This window comes from Vicugna pacos, chromosome 13 (genome assembly GCF_048564905.1).
Source record: "Vicugna pacos chromosome 13, VicPac4, whole genome shotgun sequence".
In the NCBI taxonomy this organism is placed as follows: domain Eukaryota; kingdom Metazoa; phylum Chordata; class Mammalia; order Artiodactyla; family Camelidae; genus Vicugna; species Vicugna pacos.
The window spans coordinates 63507376-63527612 of NC_132999.1; the positions used below are offsets into that span (position 1 = coordinate 63507376).

Genomic DNA, 20237 nt, shown 5'->3' on the forward strand with positions numbered 1-20237 from the left:
GGCACCTGAGGGAGAATGGAGTAACTAGAAAACCTCTGAATGCAGCCATCGCAGTGATCATAGGTGTAGGCAGAAGTCATCCGAAAGAGCTAAAGCCCTGGAGTGTGGGATTGCTGGGGAACGGGCTATCACAGAGCGTCACCCCACAGGTGACCTACTCATTACAAAGAGGAAAAGCGACTTTACAAAGTACAGCGAGATCCCCCAGTGAGGATCTGGCACCAGGGCATGCTGAGGGGGACGCAGGCCGCTCTCTCACGTCCCTGCCCAAATGCTCAGCCTGAGACCCCCAGACAGATCCACGGGGAGGGCTTTCTGCCAGACTACTGGCTTGGCTGCTTCAAAGATATAAATGTCATGAAAGACCAAAAAAAGGGGGGGGCATTTATTCTTTTTACAAAAATTTTTGGGGGGAGGGAGGTAATTAATTTATTTTTAGTAGAGGTATGGGGGATTGAACCCAGGACCTCGTGCTTGCTAAGCATGTGCTCTACCATTTGAGCTATATCCTTCCCCCCTTAGCATTCATTCTTAAAGGAATAAACAAACACAACCAAATGTACTTGTGAACCTTGATTGGATCATCCGTGGGAGGAAAATGTATAAAGGACATTACTTGGACAGTTGGGGGAACGCCAAGGTAGACCCCAGGTGGACTACGCATCACTGCTCTGTTGCCAGAGTGTGACCGTGGTACCGGGGTTTGGTTGGAGAATGTCTGTGCTCGGGTGATGTCATGATTTCCTCCCAGGGGAGGCGGGTTGTGAGCCGACGACGTGGCAAAATCTGAACAACTGGGGAAGCTAGAAGGGTGTCTGGGTGTCATTGTACTTTCCTTCTACCTTTCTGTAGGTTTGGAATATTTTAAAACAAAAAAGTCGGGAAAAAGAAAATAGAGGATAAGGGGTGGAGAGAACAGGAAGTGGTGTGCGGACGCCCAGGTTACAGAGTTCAGCTGTAAAGGGAAGGAGGAAAATGGAGCGGGAGCCGGGGAGATGTGTGCCAACGCCCGTGGGAGCGATCCAGGGAGAGGGGAAACCTGATGACGTGGATGAGAGGGTGCCGAGTGGGGTCCCCAGACTCAGGCTGGACACGGGGATCTCGGTGGAAGGCTGGCCTGGAGCTGGAGCAGGACGAAGCCCCCACAGCTGAAGGCAGGACTTCTGGTGGCTTCCGTTTCCCTAGAAAAGTAGGCAGTAGATTCAGTGGGGAGTGAGTTAGGGATGGTTGGGGAATGGAGGAGATGGGGAGGTCATGGTGGTGGTAGTGGTGGTGGTGAGATGGGGTGGGGATGAGAGTAGCCTGGGGTGATCTAGCCAGTCTGGGGTCACTTCATGCCCTGACTTAGAAGCCCAGGTAGGGTCAGCTATTCAGGGGCCAGGCAGGTCATAAAATTGAGAGCAGAGGCCCGGGTACAGAGGAGGGGAAGGCCTTCTGTTTCCAACACTGAGTTGGGCCAACCGAATGGCAGCCCCAACTTCATTTTTTGGTGCCCTTCCTGCTCGCACTCTGGAAGAGGCCCTAGTAACACCCACCTTGTGGTTGCCTACTCGAAGTCTCCCCCTTGGCACCGCTTTCCTCGTGGGCAGGGCTTTGCTTTCTCTGCATCCCCGAGAAGGGACACCTAGCAGGTGCTTGGGAAACGTTGGCTGGCTACGTGCATAAGCACAGGCACCCCGTGGGGACTGGCTGGTTGGAGATGAAGAGGAGCCCTGCGTACTATACAGTACGGCGACCTACAGCTCCCCCTGCCACCGTGGGGCCCAGTGCAACCCCCCCTCCCCTCCACAGGTATGCCACCACGCTGACTGCCAGCAGCTGCACCGCCGGGGGCCCCTCAACCTCTGTGAGGCCTGTGACAGCAAGTTCCACAGCGCCATGCATTATGATGGACACGTCCGCTTCGACCTGCCCCCCCAAGGTGAGCATGGGGAGGGGCCCGGCCCAGCCCAGCCCCTCCAGCTCCCTGCCTGGGGCACAGTGTCTTGGTAACTGTGGGAACCACAACCGGCCATCAGAAGAGTCGACTGTAAATGATGAAACCTAAGCCCGCTGCTGTCCTCTTTGTTCCAGAAGTTCTTTTAACAAAAGAAAAAGCTAGGGACCACCCCAGCTCGAGGGCAGGCCTGTCTCCACCCAGTGCACGTCCCTGTCCTGCCCGGGCCAGCGTGGAGAAGGCCCCCTTCCCTCCTGTCCTCAGGTTGGGGGATTTCTGGGCAGGTTCTCCAGCCATGCTGCCAGTGAGCAGGGTGGTGGGGGTGGGCAGGTTGGAAGGAACTTGCAGCAGGAAACAAGAAACCCCTCCTGCCAAGCAGGCGCCTGGCCCAGGCCCACCGCCAACTGGCTGTTCTGGGGTGGCTTACAGGCACCAGGCCTGGCCAGAAGTGCCAGCCCCTTGTCTCCTTTCCCAGCTGGGAAGAGGAACAAAAGGACTGTTCCCCTCAGCCAGGGCCCCTGGATTTTGGGTGAGGTAGGGGGATACCTGCAAGGAAGAGTCATGGACTTTGGTCCCTTCCTGCAAGGATCCCAGAGGCAGAACTTCCTTATCTCTACTTTATAGACATGTAAACTGAGGCCACAGGTGGATTTGTATTGGGGCAGGGCATCACCTGGGCTGTCATCCAGGGCCTTGTGTCTTTTTTTTTTTTGAGGTGGGGGGTTAATTAATTAGTTAATTAATTAATTTAAACAGAGGTACTGAGGACTGAACCCAGGACCTCGTGCACGCTAAGCATGCACTCTGCCACTGAGCTGTACCCTCCTCCCTTGTGTCCTTTTGAGTCTGAGGGTGGTTAAATGGTAAGCAGTGACTGGGTTTTCTCCTCACAGAACTGTGGGCCCTGTCTAGTTTGGAGGGGGTCCAGGTTCGGTAGCAGGCTGTGGCCCCTCCGGAGACGGCCACGTTGGAAGGCTAAGGAGGGGACCAGGGAGGGAGCGCTCACAACCCAACTCCCACTTTACTCCAAAGGCTCTGTCCTGGCTCGGAACGTGTCCACCCGCTCATGCCCCCCGCGCACCAGCCCTGCAGCGGACTTGGAGGAGGAGGAGGAGGGCTCTGTGGATGGCAAGGGGTAGGTGAGGGGTTGGTAGGCCGAACAGACACCTGGGGGCGTCTCAGGGGTGGGTTCATATCACAGATCCAGAGGCCGGAGGCTCCAGAAGAGCTGACTGGAAGCTCCTCTCCTCCCCTCACTCCGTGGCTGCCCTAGGGTTTTCCTCCAGGGCTTCTGGGATCAGGCTCCACCTGACTAGGTACCACTGAGTGTGGCTCCTGGGTTGGCCACCAGAGGGCGCACATCCCCTTGTGAGCCTTGGCTTGCCTGGGTTACCTGGTCACCTAGGGCCAGCAAGGTGTTGTCAGCCAGCTGGGACCCAGTCACATCCCACCCTGGTGAAGGCCCACCCACACCTCCAACCTCTGCCCTCACTGGTTTCCTTGCAGGGACCGGAAGAGCACAGGCCTGAAACTCTCCAAGAAGAAAGCTAGGAGGAGACACACAGATGTAAGGAGCCCCTAGGCTGGCAGGGCGGGCTCCTGACAGCCTCTGCCCTTCATGGGCCCTTTCCATTCCCGAGGCTGGACCTGTCTGCTCTGAATTCCAGGACCAGGGATGGGCTCTGGAGTGAGCATGTCCCTCCCTCTCCACCCAGCCCTGCGGCCAAGCCCTGCCCACCTTAGCTCGGGTTGGGGGTACTCTGGGAGCTCCTGCCTCTAGCCAGAAGGATGCTGGGGGCCTCCCTGGGAGGTCCCTGGTTCAATTACCTGCAGGGGTTCCCATCTGGGACCCAGAGTGGGGAGGGTAGGGGACAAGGCGTGCAGATGCTGAGACCCATGTCCTCTCAGGACCCAAGCAAGGAGTGCTTCACCCTGAAATTTGACCTGAACGTGGACATCGAGACGGAGATTGTACCAGCCATGAAGAAGAAGTCGCTGGGGTAGGGCTTGGTGGGGCCAAGGAGGATTGGGACTGGGAGGCAGGTGCAGGCTTCTGCAGGTATGACTGTGGGTGTCTGTGTGGTGGCCTGTGAATGGGGCTGTCCCTCAACTGCAGGCACCCTGCCCATGTGGTGTGCACACTTGTGTGAGGGCCTGGGTGCTGTGTGTCTTCCAGCCCAGGCATACACGGCCCTGAGGGGGACACGTGTGGATGGGCATGGGACAGGGTCTGCCCTGGGGTGTAGACATGAATGTCTGGGGGTGTACATGTGTTGGTTTATGTACAGACGCGTGCTGGAGCGTGTGAACCTCTGTGGGCAAGTGTGTATGTGCATGCACCTGTATGTGAGCCCATGGGTGTCTTTTCCTTTGGGAAGGCAGGATGAAGCTGAGTTTTGGGTAGGATGGGGGTTCATGTGAGTGCCCCCAACTTATACACCTCCTGTCCTGAGGCAGGGAGGTGCTGCTGCCGGTATTTGAAAGGAAGGGCATTGCCCTGGGCAAAGTGGAGATCTACCTGGATCAGTCCAACACGCCCCTGTCCCTCACCTTTGAGGCCTACAGGTTCGGGGGACACTACCTGCGGGTCAAAGGTGAGCAGGTGACTAGGCAGGCAGGGCTGCTGGGGCCTGGCTAGGCCCCCTGGAGATGGGCACTTCTTCCCAGGCTCAGGTTCCTGTTGGTTGGGCCTTGAGCCGGCTCATTACCATACAGGTGTCTCTGCTGGGTGGTGGCTGGTGCTGGTGGGGCGGGGCTTTGGGACCTCGGATTGGATCCTTGTGGGGAGAGAAGACTGGGGCCCCCTCCTCCACTGGACCTGGGTGTTGAGGACCTCTACTTATCCCCTAATGCCACCTCAGCCAAGCCAGGGGACGAGGGTAAGGTGGAGCAGGGAGTGAAGGACTCCAAGTCCCTGAGTCTGCCAATCCTGCGGCCAGCCGGGGCCGGGCCCCCCACCCAGGAGCGTGTGGATCCCCAGAGCCGCCGGGAGAGCCTGGACATCCTGGTAAGGAGGGGCTGCGTCAGGGCTGGGGGCCAGAGGGGAGGTCACCTGGGCTCCTTTCTGCCTCTCTTGGGGCTTTCATCTCCCCTTATGAGTTGGGGCCGGCTCTGCAAATACGGGGCCCTTTCTGGATCTAACCATACCCTGAGGTGATGGGTCTTGTCTTGGAGGGTCTGCTAGTGCCTGTCCAAGGTGTGTGTGTGTGTGTGTGTGTGTGTGTGTGTGTGTTTAAGCAGACGTTGTGTGGGGAGTGAGCCTTCACGTGTCACTGACTGTGTTCATGAGTGTGTATTGGGATCCTTTGGACCTGGGCTTCGATGTGCATCCACGTGTGTGTGACTCTGGGTGTTCTCCCTACCTGCTTCATGCTGGCGGCTGGTGGGGGGTGGTCCAGCTGCATCTGTCTGGACCCTTCAGCCCCCAGAGCATGTGTACATCACAGGAGAGGTGGCATCCCAGGGTGTGGGGTGCAGAGACTCCCACATCCCAGGCTGGCCTGAGGTCCCAGAACCCATTGGGGTCAGGATGGACCTGGCTTTGACCACTGCTCTCCAACCAGGCCCCTGGCCGCCGACGCAAGAACATGTCGGAGTTTCTGGGGGAGGCGAGCATCCCTGGGCAGGAGCCCCTGACGCCTTCCAGCTGCTCTCTGCCCAGCAGCAGCAGTGGGGGTGGCGACAGCTGGAAGAACCGGGCAGCCAGTCGTTTCAGTGGCTTCTTCAGCTCAGGCCCTAGCACCAGCGCCTTCAGCCGGGTATGTGGTCCCATGGGCCATGGGTTGGGGGAGCTGGCTGGCCCTGACCCTGAGCATGGGTCTCCTTTCAGGAGGTGGACAAGATGGAGCAGCTGGAGGGCAAGCTGCACGCCTATGGCCTCTTCGGGCTGCCCAGGCTGCCCCGGAGGCTGCGCTTTGACCACGACTCATGGGAGGAGGAAGGGGACGAAGAGGAGGACGAGGATGATGCCTGCCTGCGGCTGGAGGACAGCTGGCGGGAACTTATTGATGGGCATGAGGTGGGTGCCACCCGCAGCCCTTCTCCTCCCACCACAGGGAAAGGGGGACGTTATCCCCCCCGCTTCACGGGGCCCTTCCTACAGCTCAGAGACAGGATGTTCCATGGGACAGCCTGTCATCATTAACCCACTTGGGAGAAACTCAGGCAATGTGAAAATGTAGTGTGTCACTTGGCTGTTATAGTGGCCAAGGAGGGCCCAGAACTTGGGGGCCTCTGCATCTCAACTGGGTAAAAGGTTCTCTGCAGGCTTTCTCCCTCTCCTCCCCCTGCTCCACCCATCCCGGCGCACACCCAGACTCCTGGATGACACCCTGCCCTTCCCGCAGAAGCTGACCCGGCGGCAGTGCCACCAGCAGGAGGCAGTGTGGGAGCTCCTGCACACGGAGGCTTCCTATATTAAGAAACTGCGGGTGATCACCAACGTGAGTGTGGGGCCAACACCGGCCCAGAGCCACCCAATCTACCTGCCCTCCATGGCCTCCTCTGGGTGCTCCTGAGCAGAGTTTTGGCCTCTGCAGAAGGAGCAGGTGCCCAGCAACAAAGGGGAAGGAAAGTAAAGAAAGCCACACTCTGGGGTGGAGGTGATTCTCAAGAGCCGGGGCACCTTGGGAGGGAGCTTCGGGCAAGTTTACCAGGTTGAGCCCAATTAACACAGACCTCATCCTTTCACTCATTCATTCAACGGCTATTTCTAAACACCTGCTGTGTGCCAGGTGCCCAGCAGCCCACGCCCTAGACGTGGAGACGGAATGGGTAGGCACTGGGGGTGTGTGTAGGGACTTGGGCCTGGGGGGAGCACTTGTCCGGGGCCTGGGGCTTCAAGGAAGGCACACTCAGGGCAGAAACTCAGAGACTGAGCCAGGGCAGAGGTGGAGGGAGAGTTCCAAGTGTGACTGCAGGGGCAGAGCTTCTCTCCAGGTGGGGCCTGGGTAGGGGGACCCCCAGATGGGCCATGGGGGTTGGGTCTTCTCGAAAGGGTGAACCTCTCTGCCTCAGGCTGCCTCAGGGCCTCCAGGAATGAGGAAGGGGTAGAGGGGAGCCCAAGAGTCTGGGTGGGGCCTTGGGCTGGGGCCCCCCTCCCCAGATCAGCTGCAGCGCTCCCTGCCCCCACAGCTGTTCCTGTGCTGCCTCCTGAACCTGCAAGAGTCGGGGCTGCTGTGTGAGGTGCGCGGGGCCTGGAGGGCTGTACCAGGAGGGTACCTGGGGCCTGGCCTCGGGGATAGGGGAGGGGCTGAAGCAAAGGAGTGGCCGGGCAGGGGTGGGGCTAACACGTGGAGAAGATGAGGGGTAGGGTCTGGCCTCGGGGTGGGGCTGAAGAAAGGGTTGGGAGGCCAGGGGGTAAGGCCAATGAATGACACGCGAGGGGTGGGGCCTGTCATCAGAGGGAGGAATGAGGAGGGGCTGAAGGGGTAGAGGGGGTTAATGGGTGGACTGAGAGAGGGGTGGAGGCCTGGCTTCAGTGGGCAGGGAGGGGCAAAGGACGAAAAAACTGGTGGGGATGGGCAAGGGCGAGGTTCGGAAGAGGGGCGGGGCCGAGCGCACCTCCCACCCCCACCCCCAGGTGGAGGCGGAGCGCCTGTTCAGCAACATCCCGGAGATCGCGCGGCTGCACCGCAGGCTATGGGGCAGCGTGATGGTGCCGGTGCTGGAAAAGGCGCGGCGCACGCGGGCGCTGCTGCAGCCCGGGGATTTCCTCAAAGGCTTTAAGATGGTACGGGCCAAGTCGGACAAAGGCAGGGCACACCCAGGCAGGGCTGGGGCACCTGTCTCATCTGCCCATCACCCCAACTCCCCCCGGACCAGTTTCCCGCATGACCCCTAGTGGTCGGAGTCAAGGAATTCCGAGTCGGTCGCCGTGGTTTGAACCCCATCCGGCCTTGTGCCTTTGCTGCCTGGCCAAGGGTGAACGCTTTCGCTGAGGCTGCTTCTTCATGTGGAAAACAGATAATAAGTTTGCCGCTTGGGGTGGTCACGAGAGTGTAGTAAGGCAGAACTAGTGCAGGGCGCAGCGGGCGGGGAGCGCACCGTAACGGGTGCTGTGCTGTTTCCGCCCTGCGCCAGTTCGGCTCCCTCTTCAAGCCCTACATCCGATACTGCATGGAGGAGGAGGGCTGCATGGAGTACATGCGCGGCCTGCTGCGCGACAACGACCTCTTCCGGGCCTACGTCACGGTGAGGGCGGGTTGGGCTCTCTGGGGGGCGGGCGCACAGGACCGTGGGCCCACCTGGGCGGCAGGTGCGCGGGCGCTGGTGGTGGCGTGGCCTCGGCGTGGGGCGGGGCCTGCCCTGAGCCCCGCCCCCGCCCCCTGCCGCAGTGGGCGGAGAAGCACCAGCAGTGCCAGCGGCTGAAGCTGAGCGATATGCTGGCCAAGCCCCACCAGCGGCTCACCAAGTACCCGCTGCTGCTCAAGTCGGTCCTGAGGAAGACAGACGAGCCTCGCGCCAAGGAGGCCGTCGTCACCATGGTAACTGGGACGGTGGGCAGAGCCCCTCCCCGACTTGCAGGGGGTGCTCCACCCCCTGCCTCCTCCCCGTCTCCCCTGTCCCCCCGCCCCTGGGCCTGAACTGCAATGGCCCGCCCTCAGATCGGCTCCGTGGAGCGCTTCATCCACCACGTGAACGCGTGCATGCGGCAGCGGCAGGAGCGGCAGCGGCTGGCGGCCGTGGTGAGCCGCATTGACGCCTACGAGGCGGTGGAGGGCAACAACGACGAGGTGGACAAGGTGGGCGCTGTCGTGTGGGGTCCCTGGCCCTGCTGGGAGCGAGGAAGGGCTACACTAGCAGGCAGGGGCTATGCTGGGAATCCCACTCGAGGACCCCTAGCTGCCATGAGGAGTCAGACCTGACCTCTCCTACACCTGCCTCCCCCCCCACCAGCTCCTGAAGGAATTCCTGCATCTGGACTTGACAGCGCCCATCCCCGGCGCTTCCCCTGAGGAGACACGACAACTGTTGCTGGAAGGGAGCCTGAGGATGAAGGAGGGGAAGGACAGCAAGGTGACCCTAGGGACCAGCCCACACCCAGGGCCTTTACCCCACCCCCTCCTGCCCTCTGGGTTTGGACCGCCCCTTCCTCAGAACCTCCTGGGCCCCCAGTCAATGGTTCTTAGCAGCCCAGTCACTTGGGTGGCAATTCAAGAGCTAGTGACTTTACGATCATATGAGGGATGATTACCTGCTGCAGTTAACTCTACAAATACAGCAACAGGGTCACAGCCCATCAGGTGCCTGGGAGGGGGCACCTTCTGTGAGCAGGAACAGCCCAGAGTCTTGCTACTGAGCTGAAAGTTTTCAGGCACTATGTAGCCCAGAGCCTGCAAATCATGATTTTAAAATCACCTCCTTTTTCCTCGCTAATGTAAACTTAACTGAAATAAGTCACAAGCAGAGTATACAGCTCAATGAAAGAGAATCGTCTGGTTCTTCGTTTTGACTTTACTCTCTGGTTCATGGCAGGGTAAGGGAAGGTGTTGCACAGACAGGCTGAGGGTCCCTGCCTAAGGCCCCTGATCTCTGGCTTCTGCTCCCCCTGCCCACCCATCCCCCCACAGATGGATGTGTACTGCTTCCTCTTCACGGACCTGTTGTTGGTGACCAAGGCAGTGAAGAAGGCCGAGAGGACCAAGGTCATCAGGCCGCCACTGCTGGTGGACAAGATTGTGTGTAGGGAGCTTCGGGACCCTGGTGAGGCGCCCGACCCTGGGCCCCTGGGCAGGGCCTGTGATGGGCAGGGGACATGGTCTCAGCTGATACTGATGCGAGCCCTTCCTGACAGGCTCCTTCCTCCTCATCTACCTGAATGAGTTCCACAGCGCTGTGGGCGCCTACACGTTCCAGGCCAGCGGCCAGGCCTTGTGTCGTGGCTGGTTGGATGCCATTTACAATGCCCAGGTGAGGGCAGAGCAGTGGGCAGGCAGGCAGTCAGGGTGGCCTGGTGGGGGTTGCTGCTTACCACCTGTCCTGCCCCCACGTGCCCCCACCTGTAGAACCAGCTGCAGCAGCTGCGCGCACAGGAGCACCCAGGCAGCCAGCAGCAGCTGCAGAGCCTAGAAGAGGAGGAGGATGAGCAGGAGGAGGAGGAGGATGAAGACGAGGAGGAAGGAGGAGAGAGCAGCACTTCGGCTGCCAGCTCCCCTACCATCCTGCGCAAAAGCAGCAGCAGCCCTGACTCCCAGCACTGGTATGTTTGCCTGGGACCGCCCAGCAGGCCAGAGAGGGCAGGGACTCCAGCCCAGGACTCCTGACCCCAAGGTCACTAACACTGGGAAGGGCCCCATCATGTCCCCTTCCTCTGAACAGCTCCATGATATGAACTCAGTGCGGGTGGGGGCTGTCTCACATTGGAGTCCAGGGGCGAGGATGGTAAACACTTTTTAACTTGAGTGCCAACTCTGATCCCCTGGTGGTAGCTGCCTGGAGCTGAGCTGAAGGTTCTAAGACTCTGTACAGCAGGAGAGTGCCAAGGTCATGACTGACACCATTACTGATGTCTGTGTTGTGGGCACGTGTGCTACCTGCTGGCTATCTCTGAGCCTCGAGCTCCAGGAAGGCAGAGACCGCAGACCTCCACATGGCCCAGCGCTGGGCTGCACCAGGCCGTCTAGGTCCTGACTCACCTCCTGGTCCCACAGTGCCTCTGACGGCTCCACGGAGACCCTGGCCATGGTGGTGGTGGAGCCTGAGGAGATGCTGTCCTCTCCTGAGTTCGAGGGCGGCCCCTTCAGCTCCCAGTCAGACGAGACCTCTCTGAGCACCACTGCCTCATCTGTCACGCCCACCAGCGACCTGTTGCCCCTAGGCCCGGTGGATGGCCGCTCCTGCTCCATGGACTCTGCCTATGGCACCCTCTCCCCCACCTCCCTGCAAGATTTTGTGGCCCCAGCCCCTTTGGTGGAGCCAGCACCCCGGCCCCCAGAGTTAACACAAGGTCCTTCACCCCCACCCTCACCCCGTCTCCGCCGCCGCACTCCTGTCCAGCTGCTGCCCTGTCTGCCCCACCTGCTCAAGTCCAAATCCGAGGCCAGCCTCCTCCAGCTGCTGTCAGGGGCCGCCACCCGTGGAGCGCCCCCAGCCCCCAGCCGCAGCCTGTCAGAACTCTGCCTGGCTGCTCCTGCCCCTGGCACCAGGACTCAGGGCTCCTCTCAGGAAGCTGGGCCCAGCTGGGATTACCAGGGCACACCAGGCCTTGGCAGTGGCTCCAGGCTGTCAGAGCTGTATGGTGGAGCCAGCTGCCCAAGTGGGATGCCTGAAGGACCCATCAGGAGGAGCAGAGAGCTGCCCTCAGGGGCCTTGCCCAGGGTCCAGCCTGAGCCCCCACCGGGGATCTCTGCTCAGCACAGGAAGCTGACGTTGGCCCAGCTCTACCGAATCAGGACCACTCTGCTGCTTAACTCCACCCTCACTGCCTCGTGAGTGGCCTGGCCTAGGGTGGAGGACAGGTGGCTGAGTGCTGGCACTGGGGGCACTGAGTCCTGGGAGTGGTTGGGGCACTGTCATGGCTGGGAGCAGGTGGCATTTGGGGAAGGGATAGGGAGCCGAGCACCTCGGTGAGGATGTCCATGGTGGGCAGTGGTGAAGGGGCTTGAGGATTCCGGTGGGGAGGAGAGGGTGGCTAAAGCCCCTCTGAATGCCATTAGCCAAGGAAGGACTGTCTCTCCCCTCCTCTCCCCTGCAGGGAGGTCTGAGCAGAGGGAGGCCCCTAAGGGTGCCACTAACCAAGGGACAGCAGACAGCGTGTCTCCCGGGGTGTGCCGGCCCCTGCTCCAGCTGCTGCCTTATGTGTGCACGAGCCAGAGTGCCGGGCAGGACCCCTGCCACCGCCCCCGGGGCCCAATTTGCACTTTGCCAGACTGGATGGAAGTGGAGGGGGCTCAGCAGAGGCCCAGGCCCAGAACCCCTTACAGTTGCCACCTTCACTAACCTGCCTGCCTCCTTCTCCCTGCCCCCAGCCGAGGCAGGGTCCCTTGCCCCATATTCCCTGAAGTCATCAGCTCCAATCCTCTAGGCTGGGCTCCAGGGCTGGGATCCTCGGCAGCCCTTCCCACCTCCCCCTCATCTGGCCCCAAATGGGACATTCCCTGCCCTCACCCCCTCCCTCCCTCCCAGTCCCGAAGGCCACCCCAGGTTTGGGTTGGGCTCTGTGTAAAGTTGCATATTTATTGAGCTTTTGATTCTTTTATAAAGACTTGTATATACTCCCCTGGAAAGAGTCCTTTGCTTTTGGAACCTCCCCTTTTCTGGACTTAGGCGCACTTGAGTGCCCTCCTGTGCTCCTGCCCCGCCGTCTGTGCTGGGGCACCGCTGGAAGAGACTGGGAAGCAGAAGTGAATGAACGGGGCAGATATCACCCCCCAAGATCAGCCCCTGTCTCCTGCCACAGCCATGAGTCCACCATTAGAGGCCCCCCAACAATGTGCCCTCCCCCCGAGGGCCCTGCCCTGGACCTACCCCTGTGAGCTTATGCCAGGGTGGGCCACATGTCTCAGACTCTCCTGAGCGTGCTCCCTAGGACCTCCCTCCAGCGCAGTGCCACGCAGTGTCCGGGGAGGGGGGTATCCCACCTGGGTGCTTCTGGCCCAACCCCTCCTGGTTGAGGGAGGGCTCTGAGACCCAGAGAGGGGAGGTCATGTCACTCTGAAGTGGTGGTCTCCGGGCTGAAGCTAGAACCCAGGCGTGGGGACCCTGATGCAGCCCTGTCCTATGTGTGCCCCGTCCACCAGCTGCCTCAGGTGAGCTCCTCATGTGTGGCCTCTCTTCCCTGGGAAGGGTGGCCCCACCCTGGCCCCCACCCCTGAGGCGGGCTCTTGGAGGCTGCGTGGCAGGGCGGGCCCTGCGGGGTGCCAGCAGATGGGGAAGCCCCGCTGGAGGGCCCAGCGTGGTTGGAGGGCCCAGCGTGGCGCCCCGAGGCCATGGAGCCACGGCCGGGGGGAAGTGCGGCAGTGGTGGCTGCGGTGAGTGGGGACTTGGGGGCACGACCCAGAGCCTTGTCTGGGCCTGGGTCCCTGCAGAGGAAGGGGATGTGGAGGGGTGAGTCTCTGCTCTGGGAGGCGGTGGGTGGAGGGGGGCCCCTTCTGACCTAGTTAGAGGCTCAGCCGGGGCGGAGCCCTTCCGCTGAGAGGAAACACCCTCTCAGGGGCCAGAGGGGTCTGGGGGCTTCAGGGAGAGGAAGATCAGGGCTTCCCTCCTGACAAAAAACATGGGGGTGTGGGGCTGCCTGATTCCTCGCCTGGTGGAGGGGAAACCCGAGAGGGGATGGCAGGAACCCGTACTCTTCTCTGAACCCTGGTCTGTAAACAGGGAGAAGGAAGTTAGTCTCTCCCCCAACCCGTGGGCACCCCTGCTCAGGAACCTGAGAAGGGGGCTGCTGTGAGGGCAAAGACCCGGGCCTCCGAAGTGGGGGAGTCTGGGTAGGTGGGTAGGGGAGGCCCCCGCCGGGGCAGCCAGGCTGAGAACCAGCAGCACGCACCCCCCCAGGCTCTCCTCCTCCTGCTACTGGGTGCCCAGGGCCAGGCCAGCACTCCCAGCCCCAGGTGTGACTGTGGCCACAACTCCCACAAGAGGAATGGTCTGGTCTGTTGCAGGGGCTGTCCAGCAGGTGAGTGGCTGAGGGGTGGGAGGAACTTGGGGGGAAGTGAGGGCAAACTGGGGATGGGGGTGGGAGGTGGGGAGGTGGGGGTCAGGTTGGGGGGAGTAGTGGTAGGAAGGCCAGGGGTGGGGTGAGGGGAGGCTGGAAGGGAAGTAGGAGCCAGAGATAGGAAGGAGGGAGGGGAAGGTGGGAGCCCCCTTTGACTGTCTGACCCCAGTCTGGGTTCCCCAGGGCACTACCTGAAGGCCCCCTGCACGGAGGCTTGTGGTGCTGCCACCTGCCTCCCGTGCCCCCAGGGCACCTTCCTGGCCTGGGAGAACCACCATGAGACCCGCTGTGCACGCTGCCAGGCCTGTGATGAGCAGGGTGAGGGGCTGCCTAGTGCTGGGATGGGGGCTCCTGAGGACAGGCCCTGGCCGGGGTCTTCCTTTTTTTTAATTAATTTTTTTTCGGGAGAAGGGAGGTAATCAGGTTTATTTATTTATTTGATGGCGGTACTGGGGATTGAACCCAGGACCTCATGTGTGGTAAGCACACACTCTACTACTGAGCTGTACATTCCCTGCCAGGGTCTTTCTGAAGAAAGTGGCTTGAGTCTAACCTTTGAGTGGGAGGGCCCTCTGCCCTAATCCTACCCCAGGACGCCTTCTTGCCCTCGCATCCTGGTGACCTTCCTGTCTGTACGTGCCCCAGCCTCTGGTCTGGGGCGACCCCCACACTTCTCTCCCCTCGGGGGTGGCCCTGTCTCAGGTCTCCCCATCTCTGTTCTCTGGGGCACCTGTCCCGCCTCCCTGTGGGGTCTCTAGCTCTGACAGCCTCTGCTTTCCTGGTCTCCCCAACCCCTCGCCAGCCCCCCAGGTGGCCCTGAAGAACTGCTCCGCGGTGGCGGACACCCACTGTGGCTGCAAGCCTGGCTGGTTCATGGAGTGCGTCGTCAGCCGGTGCCTCCACGGCTCTCCCTTCCGCTGCCGCCCGTGCACGGACTGCGGGGCCCTGCATCGCCACGTGCGGGTGCCCTGTGAGTACCTCCATTCCGGACTGTCTACTTCCACACCCCCGTCCCTGCCTCCCCTTCCCATCCTGACCCACACCATCTCTTGGACCACAGGTTCCAGCAGAGACACCCAATGTGGGACCTGCCTGCCTGGCTTCTATGAATATGGGAACAGCTGTGTGTCCTGTCCCACGTAACTTCCTGGCTGCCCTGGGCTGGGGGGAGGGAGGCTGAGAGGAGAGTTGGGGCCAAGGGGCGGGGAGGAGGGAGCTTGGCCCTGTGGTGGGTGGGTCCCACTTCAGGCAAACACTGGATGGGAAAGAGAAATCTGAATTCACCTTATGCCCGATAAATCAGTGGGCATGTCTTCGCTTTTTGCCTTACTTTCCTTTACTAATCCCTCCACTCGTACAGTAAGGATAGGACATGTTACTGAGACAGCCAGCCATGTTAATAGTTTTGAAACTTGGGCTGAGGAAGGGATAAACTTGGGAGTTTGAGATTCGTAAATATTAACTACTATATATAAAAACAGATTAAAAATTTCTTCCGTATAGCACAGGAAACCATATTCAATGTCTTCTAATAACCTTTAATGAAAAAGAATATGAAAACAAACAAACAAATAAAAACCCAAAAGACAACTTGGCTGAGATTCAGGACCTGCCCCTTGTTCTCTGAGGGATTCTGGGCAAGTTACTCCATTGCTCCCAGCTGTGGCTTCCACATCTGAACCTGGGGATGTTAGTAAGCTCTTCCCAGGATGGTAATTTAAGGGGTGATTAACTTTACTCACTCATCTGCTCACCATGTCTTTACTGAGTGTCTGCCATTTCTGGACACCGTTCTAGGTGCTGGGGGAACGAAATAGGCAGATCCCAGAGCTGACATTCTAGTGCCCCTCATTCTAGTCTAGAAGAAGGTCAATAAGTAGTGGTTGTTACTCGGGACACCAGTGACATCGCAGCAGTACTTCAAGAACATTCTTGGGTGGAGCAAGGTTCTCAGGAGGGAAGGGGCTCCAGGGTGGAGATGTCAGGCAGTCCCGAGTTGTCCCTTCTGGTGTTTACTCCCTCACCCTCCACCCCATCCCCTCCCCTTGCAGGAGCACCCTTGGGAGCTGTCCTGAGCCCTGTGTGGCTGTCTGTGGCTGGAGGCAGAGTAGGTGGTGGGCTGGAAATGCAATGGGAGAGCTGGGAGGAGCCAAGGGGAGATTGGGGGATGGCTACCACCCACCACCCACCAGCTGCTCTTTCAGTGTTCTGGGTCCAGGTGCTACTGGCAGGCCTGGTGGTCCCACTCCTGCTTGGTGCCACCCTGACCTACACGTATCGCCGCTGCCGGCCTTGCAAGCCCAGATTTCCTGGTAAGCATACACACATGTGCGCACACGTGTTTCTGGGGGCCTGGGGTCAGGATGGATAGCCAGAGCCACAGCCCTGATGCAGAGGGGAAACTGAGGCAGGAGTGCTGGGAGTGGGGTACAGAGGAACCCAAGAGGAGCTGGCCCAGCACCCCAGTTCAGGAGCTTTGCCTGGTTGCTGATTACACTCTTTGTCTCTCTCAGCAGACAAAGCGGGGACAGAGGCCCTGACCTCCCTGCAGGTAAGAATCTCAGTAGTGTTCTAGGAAGAGTGAGCCAGCCTTCTGGAGCTGAGAGATTGGGCCTTGTTATAACTTGTGGCCCGATGGTGAGCACAGAGCAGACCTAAGGCACACCTGTGCTGAGTTACAAGCGAGCAAGAACAGCTCAGTGCCAGTCCTCAAGTGGCTCTCAGTTGACCCGGGTCCAGACGGGTGAACAGGATCCAACAGTTCAGTAGGAGTGCCACCCTGGGGAGGCCACTGCCAGGGTTGGGGGAACAAGGAGAGGGCATCAGGGGCAGGACATTGCAGGCAGAGGAAAGAGCTCTTCCACTGGGTCACAGTGAGAGAGCCTGGTGGACTGCGGAAGGTGGCACCGGGGGATGTTTGCTGACTGAGCCAGGGATGCCCCTCCTGGCCAGAGACCCCAGCAAAGGGGCCTTGCTAGGCAAACAGGGCTGACCTGGGTCTTCTTTTGGCTTCCAGGCCACCCACGTCTCACCCTCCGACAGTGCCCACACCTTTCTGGCACCACCCAGCAGCAGTGAGAAGGTCTGCACCGTCCAGTTGGTAGGCAACAGCTGGACCTCTGGCTCTCCCCAGACCCAGGAGGCTCCCTGCCCGGAGGTGACTTGGTCCTGGGACCAGCTGCCCAGCAGAGCTCTTGGTAAGGGATTTCAGTGGCCTGAGGCCTTGGCCCCATTCTCCCAAGTAAAGGTGAGAAGCTGTGGTTTCCTGAAGCACCACTTGCCCACTTCCTATTCCCTAACTGACCAGGCGAACCTCCCTGCCCGCCTGGGCCTCGGCCCCTGCCCCGGCCCCACCCCGGGTTCCCCATTGGCTCTCTCCGGCCGCCCGCAGGCCCGCCGCCGCCTCCGCCCACGCCCCCTGCAGGCTCGGCGGCCACCATGCTCCAGCCCGGCCCGCAACTCTACGACGTGATGGACGCGGTGCCCGCGCGGCGCTGGAAGGAGTTCGTGCGCACGCTGGGGCTGCGCGAGGCGGAGATCGAGGCAGTGGAGGTGGAGGTCGGCCGCTTCCGCGACCAGCAATACGAGATGCTCAAGCGCTGGCGCCAGCAGCAGCCCGCGGGCTTGGGCGCCGTCTACGCGGCTCTGGAGCGCATGGGCCTGGACGGCTGCGCCGAGGACCTGCGGAGTCGCTTGCAGCGGGGCCCGTGATGCTGGAGACCAACCCCCACCCCGAGGCTCTGATGGCCCTTGCAGAAGCCCTAAGTACGGTTACTTATGCGTGTAGACATTTTATGTCACTTATTAAGCTCCTGGCATGGCTCTGCGTAGCAGCGCCGGCCAGCCTCACCCTTGCGCGCCCCCAGGGCTCCAGTTAAGGCGAGGAAGCATCAAAGACACATATCAGGAGGGGATCTAGAGATTGCTCAGCTGTTTCTCGGCCTGAGTTTGGCTGAGATCTTGGTATTAAATCTATGAAGAAAAGCTGCTGCTTGGTGTTTCCGCGGGGCTAGGAGTGTTAAATGGCCCAGGCTTGGTTTCCTGAGGGCATCGAAACAGCCAGAAGTCTTGCCACCCCACAGTCCACCCACGGTGGAGACCAGTGTGGTCCTTAGCCCAAGCCTGCCCCTCCCAAACTGCTGTGGGCCGGTTACCCCGAGGAGAGGAAGTCGCGGTGACTGTGAGCGAGAGTGAACTTGAGACCCGGGCGGCTGAGAGAGCTTTAATAGGGGTGTGAGATGGCAGGGGCGCGGGGACCAAGGAGGCAGCGGTGGGAGACAGGTTCAGGGTCCTTCATCCTCCACTCACTCCACCAGGGCAGTGAAAGGGTCGGGGGAGTGCGGGGCCTGGCTGGGGACGGCGCGCAGACTTAACTGGAGGTGGGTGGGGGCAGAGGTGGGGCGCCCAGAGCCGCAACTCCGTCCTCACGGGCAGTTTGCAGTTTTCATCGTTTCTGGTAAACAAATGACTGAAAGGAAATCCTCGGCGGGGATGGGAAACGCGGCCGGGTCTGGGCCGGGCGCAAATCTGGGTCAGAGAGGGAGGAAAACCCCTTCCCGGAGCGCGGGGCCTGCCTCCGCCCAGGATGCAGGATGCGCCAGCGACGCGGGTTCCGGGGTGCGAGGGAGGGGGCGGCAGCCCGGCGCGCGCTCGGCAGGAAAAGTCACCACCCACGGGGCCGGGGAGAGCTCTGCACACTTTGACATTCAACGAGCATGCAAATGTATGTAAGTAGGCATGCAAATAAGCAGCATGTTTTTGCGTCAACAGCTCGGACACTTTTTCTGGGCGACTGCGGCGGCGGGCGCGCTCCAGCTCGCCGGGGCTAGGGATGCGGGGATCCAGGGAAAAAGGGTCAAGAAGGGTTCCAGCGCGGGAGGGAAGGGCGGCGCGGCTCCCAGCCCCTCCGCCCGGGCCGGGTAGGCCAGGGCGGGGGCTGGGGACCCCCGAAGCTCGCGAGGCTGCGAGCAGAAGGACGGCATCTAGTACTTAGCGATGTCCCCCTTCTTCAGGATGATCTGTCGCTGCCAGGGCGCCAGCTTGCTCTCGTCGTAGCCGAGCGTTCGCAGCTTCTCCGACTGCTCTTTCTCCCGCTGCATCTCCTCCTGCTTCTTTTGCTCCTCCTCTTTCCTAGACGTGGGGGAAGGGGCAGAACCCGGGGCAAGGGTGAGAGGGGGCACCGTGAAGGGTCACTGTTGGCAAGGAATGGGTTACTGAGGACGGGGGGACTAGTTATTGGTGGGCAGGGCAGTGGCTTGGAGGGACAGAAGGGCTAGGTGATTAGGGACATGGTTTGGGTTAGGAGGCACGTGGGCAGGATTGCTGGGGACAGAGGGGCTTGACTGGGGTGGATCAAAGTCACTGGGGGACACATAGGAGCTGGGTGAGCTGGCTGGGTTATTGCTGGCTGGGGCTGTTACTGGAAACAGAGGGGCTGGGTCACAGTGTGGCAAAGGTTGGAGAGGGGGTGTTCCTTGGGCAGGGGAGAAACTTATTGGGGCTAGGACCTGAGTTACTGGGGACTGGGGTTGGGCTGCTGCGGGGCAGAGGGACCACATTACTGGGAGACAGGGGCTGGGTAGATAGGGACAGGTCATTAGAACATGGCAAGGTCTGCACTGCTGAGGTTGACACTAAGTATATGTGGCGATTAAGCATTTGAATGTTAGGATTGAGCTGCACTGTAGATGTAAAATGCACACATCTCACAGATTTAGTTTTAAAGAAGATTGTAAAATATCTCATTAATAATTTTATAATTATATATTAAACATATGATTGAATTTGGATATACTGGGTTAAATAAAATATACCATTAAGTTCACCCATGTTTTTTTCTTTCACTGTGGCTGCTAGAAAACTTAACGTTATATGCATGGCTCAAATTATACATCTCTTGGACACTGCCAGACTAGGGGCAGAAACTAAAGTTTTCAGGGACAGATGCTCTAGATTATGGATACTAAGGTTGGGTTAACTGCAGGGAGAAAGATTAGGTTACTGGGAGATGGGGGCTGGCAAATTGGGGACAAGGTTATTACAGTGTAAAAGCTGGACTCTGGGGGACAGTGGCTAAGTTATTGGGGGAGGGGGTCTTGTGCCATTATTGGGAGCAAAGAGGCTGGGCTAACAGAGCTGAGTGACAAGGGGATGGGTTGGGTGAAGGGGCAAAAGGACTCTGGGTGGGGGAGGGGACACAGGTGGAACCCAGCCCCACACTCACCGCTTCTGCTCCCTGGAAGGAAAAAGAGACAGCGTTAGTTGGTGCCACCATCTCAGGGACACAATCAAGACACCTGGCCAAGCCCCACATCTCCCCCAGCTCACCTCTCCTCTTCCAGCTTCTTCCGCAGGATGTCCCGCCTCCAGGCAGGCATGCTGGCCAGCCAGGCCTCCTCCTCCTCCTCCTGAAACACAGCACAAAGCTTCAGGGCCAGCGTGGGCTGGGTGATGGGGGCTGGAGGGAGTGCATCCCCACACAGGGGGCCTTCATGAGTCCAGGACAACAGGACACAGATGTGTCACAGGAAGAGAAACTTTTGATGCTGTTCTATAGGGTAAATGGGTGAAGACACCAAACTCAGGCCCCTGTGTCCCAGAGGCAGTGCCAGAGAGGTCAAAGCTGAGTGTAAGAGGTGTAGGAGAGGA

The 20237-nt window shown here is 60.0% G+C and overlaps 3 protein-coding genes across 16 annotated transcripts in view; 2 read left to right on the plus strand and 1 right to left on the minus strand.

Moving 5' to 3' along the window:
* The window catches only part of PLEKHG5 (pleckstrin homology and RhoGEF domain containing G5), a 45643-nt gene extending 33573 nt beyond the window's left edge, over nt 1-12070 (plus strand). For 5 of the 8 annotated variants that reach the window (XM_072975503.1, XM_072975507.1, XM_072975508.1 and 2 more), the window contains 20 exons: nt 1792-1921; nt 2969-3071; nt 3443-3503; nt 3845-3936; nt 4394-4530; nt 4798-4943; nt 5500-5694; nt 5766-5954; nt 6283-6378; nt 7070-7120; nt 7518-7667; nt 8018-8128; nt 8272-8421; nt 8542-8679; nt 8834-8953; nt 9508-9640; nt 9732-9847; nt 9943-10136; nt 10588-11364; nt 11631-12069. In XM_072975503.1, coding sequence (XP_072831604.1) covers nt 1792-1921; nt 2969-3071; nt 3443-3503; nt 3845-3936; nt 4394-4530; nt 4798-4943; nt 5500-5694; nt 5766-5954; nt 6283-6378; nt 7070-7120; nt 7518-7667; nt 8018-8128; nt 8272-8421; nt 8542-8679; nt 8834-8953; nt 9508-9640; nt 9732-9847; nt 9943-10136; nt 10588-11364; nt 11631-11640 — 3099 coding nt within the window. In that variant the 3' untranslated portion in view covers nt 11641-12069. Of the gene's footprint in view, nt 1-1791; nt 1922-2968; nt 3072-3442; nt 3504-3844; nt 3937-4393; nt 4531-4797; nt 4944-5499; nt 5695-5765; nt 5955-6282; nt 6379-7069; nt 7121-7517; nt 7668-8017; nt 8129-8271; nt 8422-8541; nt 8680-8833; nt 8954-9507; nt 9641-9731; nt 9848-9942; nt 10137-10587 lie in introns of all 8 variants that reach the window. The other 3 variants (XM_072975505.1, XM_072975504.1, XM_072975506.1) reach the window with 3 other exon arrangements.
* Nucleotides 12071-12259: 189 nt separating this feature from the next.
* Nucleotides 12260-18078, plus strand: TNFRSF25 (TNF receptor superfamily member 25). Of its 4 annotated transcripts, none has more exons than XM_072975511.1 (10): nt 12260-12906; nt 13430-13550; nt 13773-13907; nt 14392-14559; nt 14650-14728; nt 15641-15696; nt 15794-15901; nt 16103-16140; nt 16606-16786; nt 16981-18078. In XM_072975511.1, exons 1-10 carry the CDS (start codon nt 12865-12867, stop codon nt 17298-17300), a joined length of 1248 nt encoding a protein of 415 aa, XP_072831612.1. In that variant the 5' UTR covers nt 12260-12864; the 3' UTR covers nt 17301-18078. The 4 variants fall into 4 exon arrangements, with proteins under 4 accessions (XP_072831612.1, XP_072831613.1, XP_072831615.1 ...); XM_072975512.1 differs by having other exon boundaries at nt 16106-16140; XM_072975514.1 differs by having other exon boundaries at nt 14650-14724; nt 15617-15901.
* ESPN (espin) overlaps nt 17797-20237 on the minus strand; it is a 31727-nt gene continuing 29286 nt past the window's right edge. For 3 of the 4 annotated variants that reach the window (XM_072975502.1, XM_072975500.1, XM_072975499.1), the window contains 3 exons: nt 19917-19996; nt 19813-19824; nt 17797-18719 (listed from right to left, as the gene is read on the minus strand). In XM_072975502.1, coding sequence (XP_072831603.1) covers nt 18572-18719; nt 19813-19824; nt 19917-19996 — 240 coding nt within the window. In that variant the 3' untranslated portion in view covers nt 17797-18571. The remainder of the gene's footprint in view (nt 18720-19812; nt 19825-19916; nt 19997-20237) is intronic. The other variant, XM_072975501.1, reaches the window with a different exon arrangement.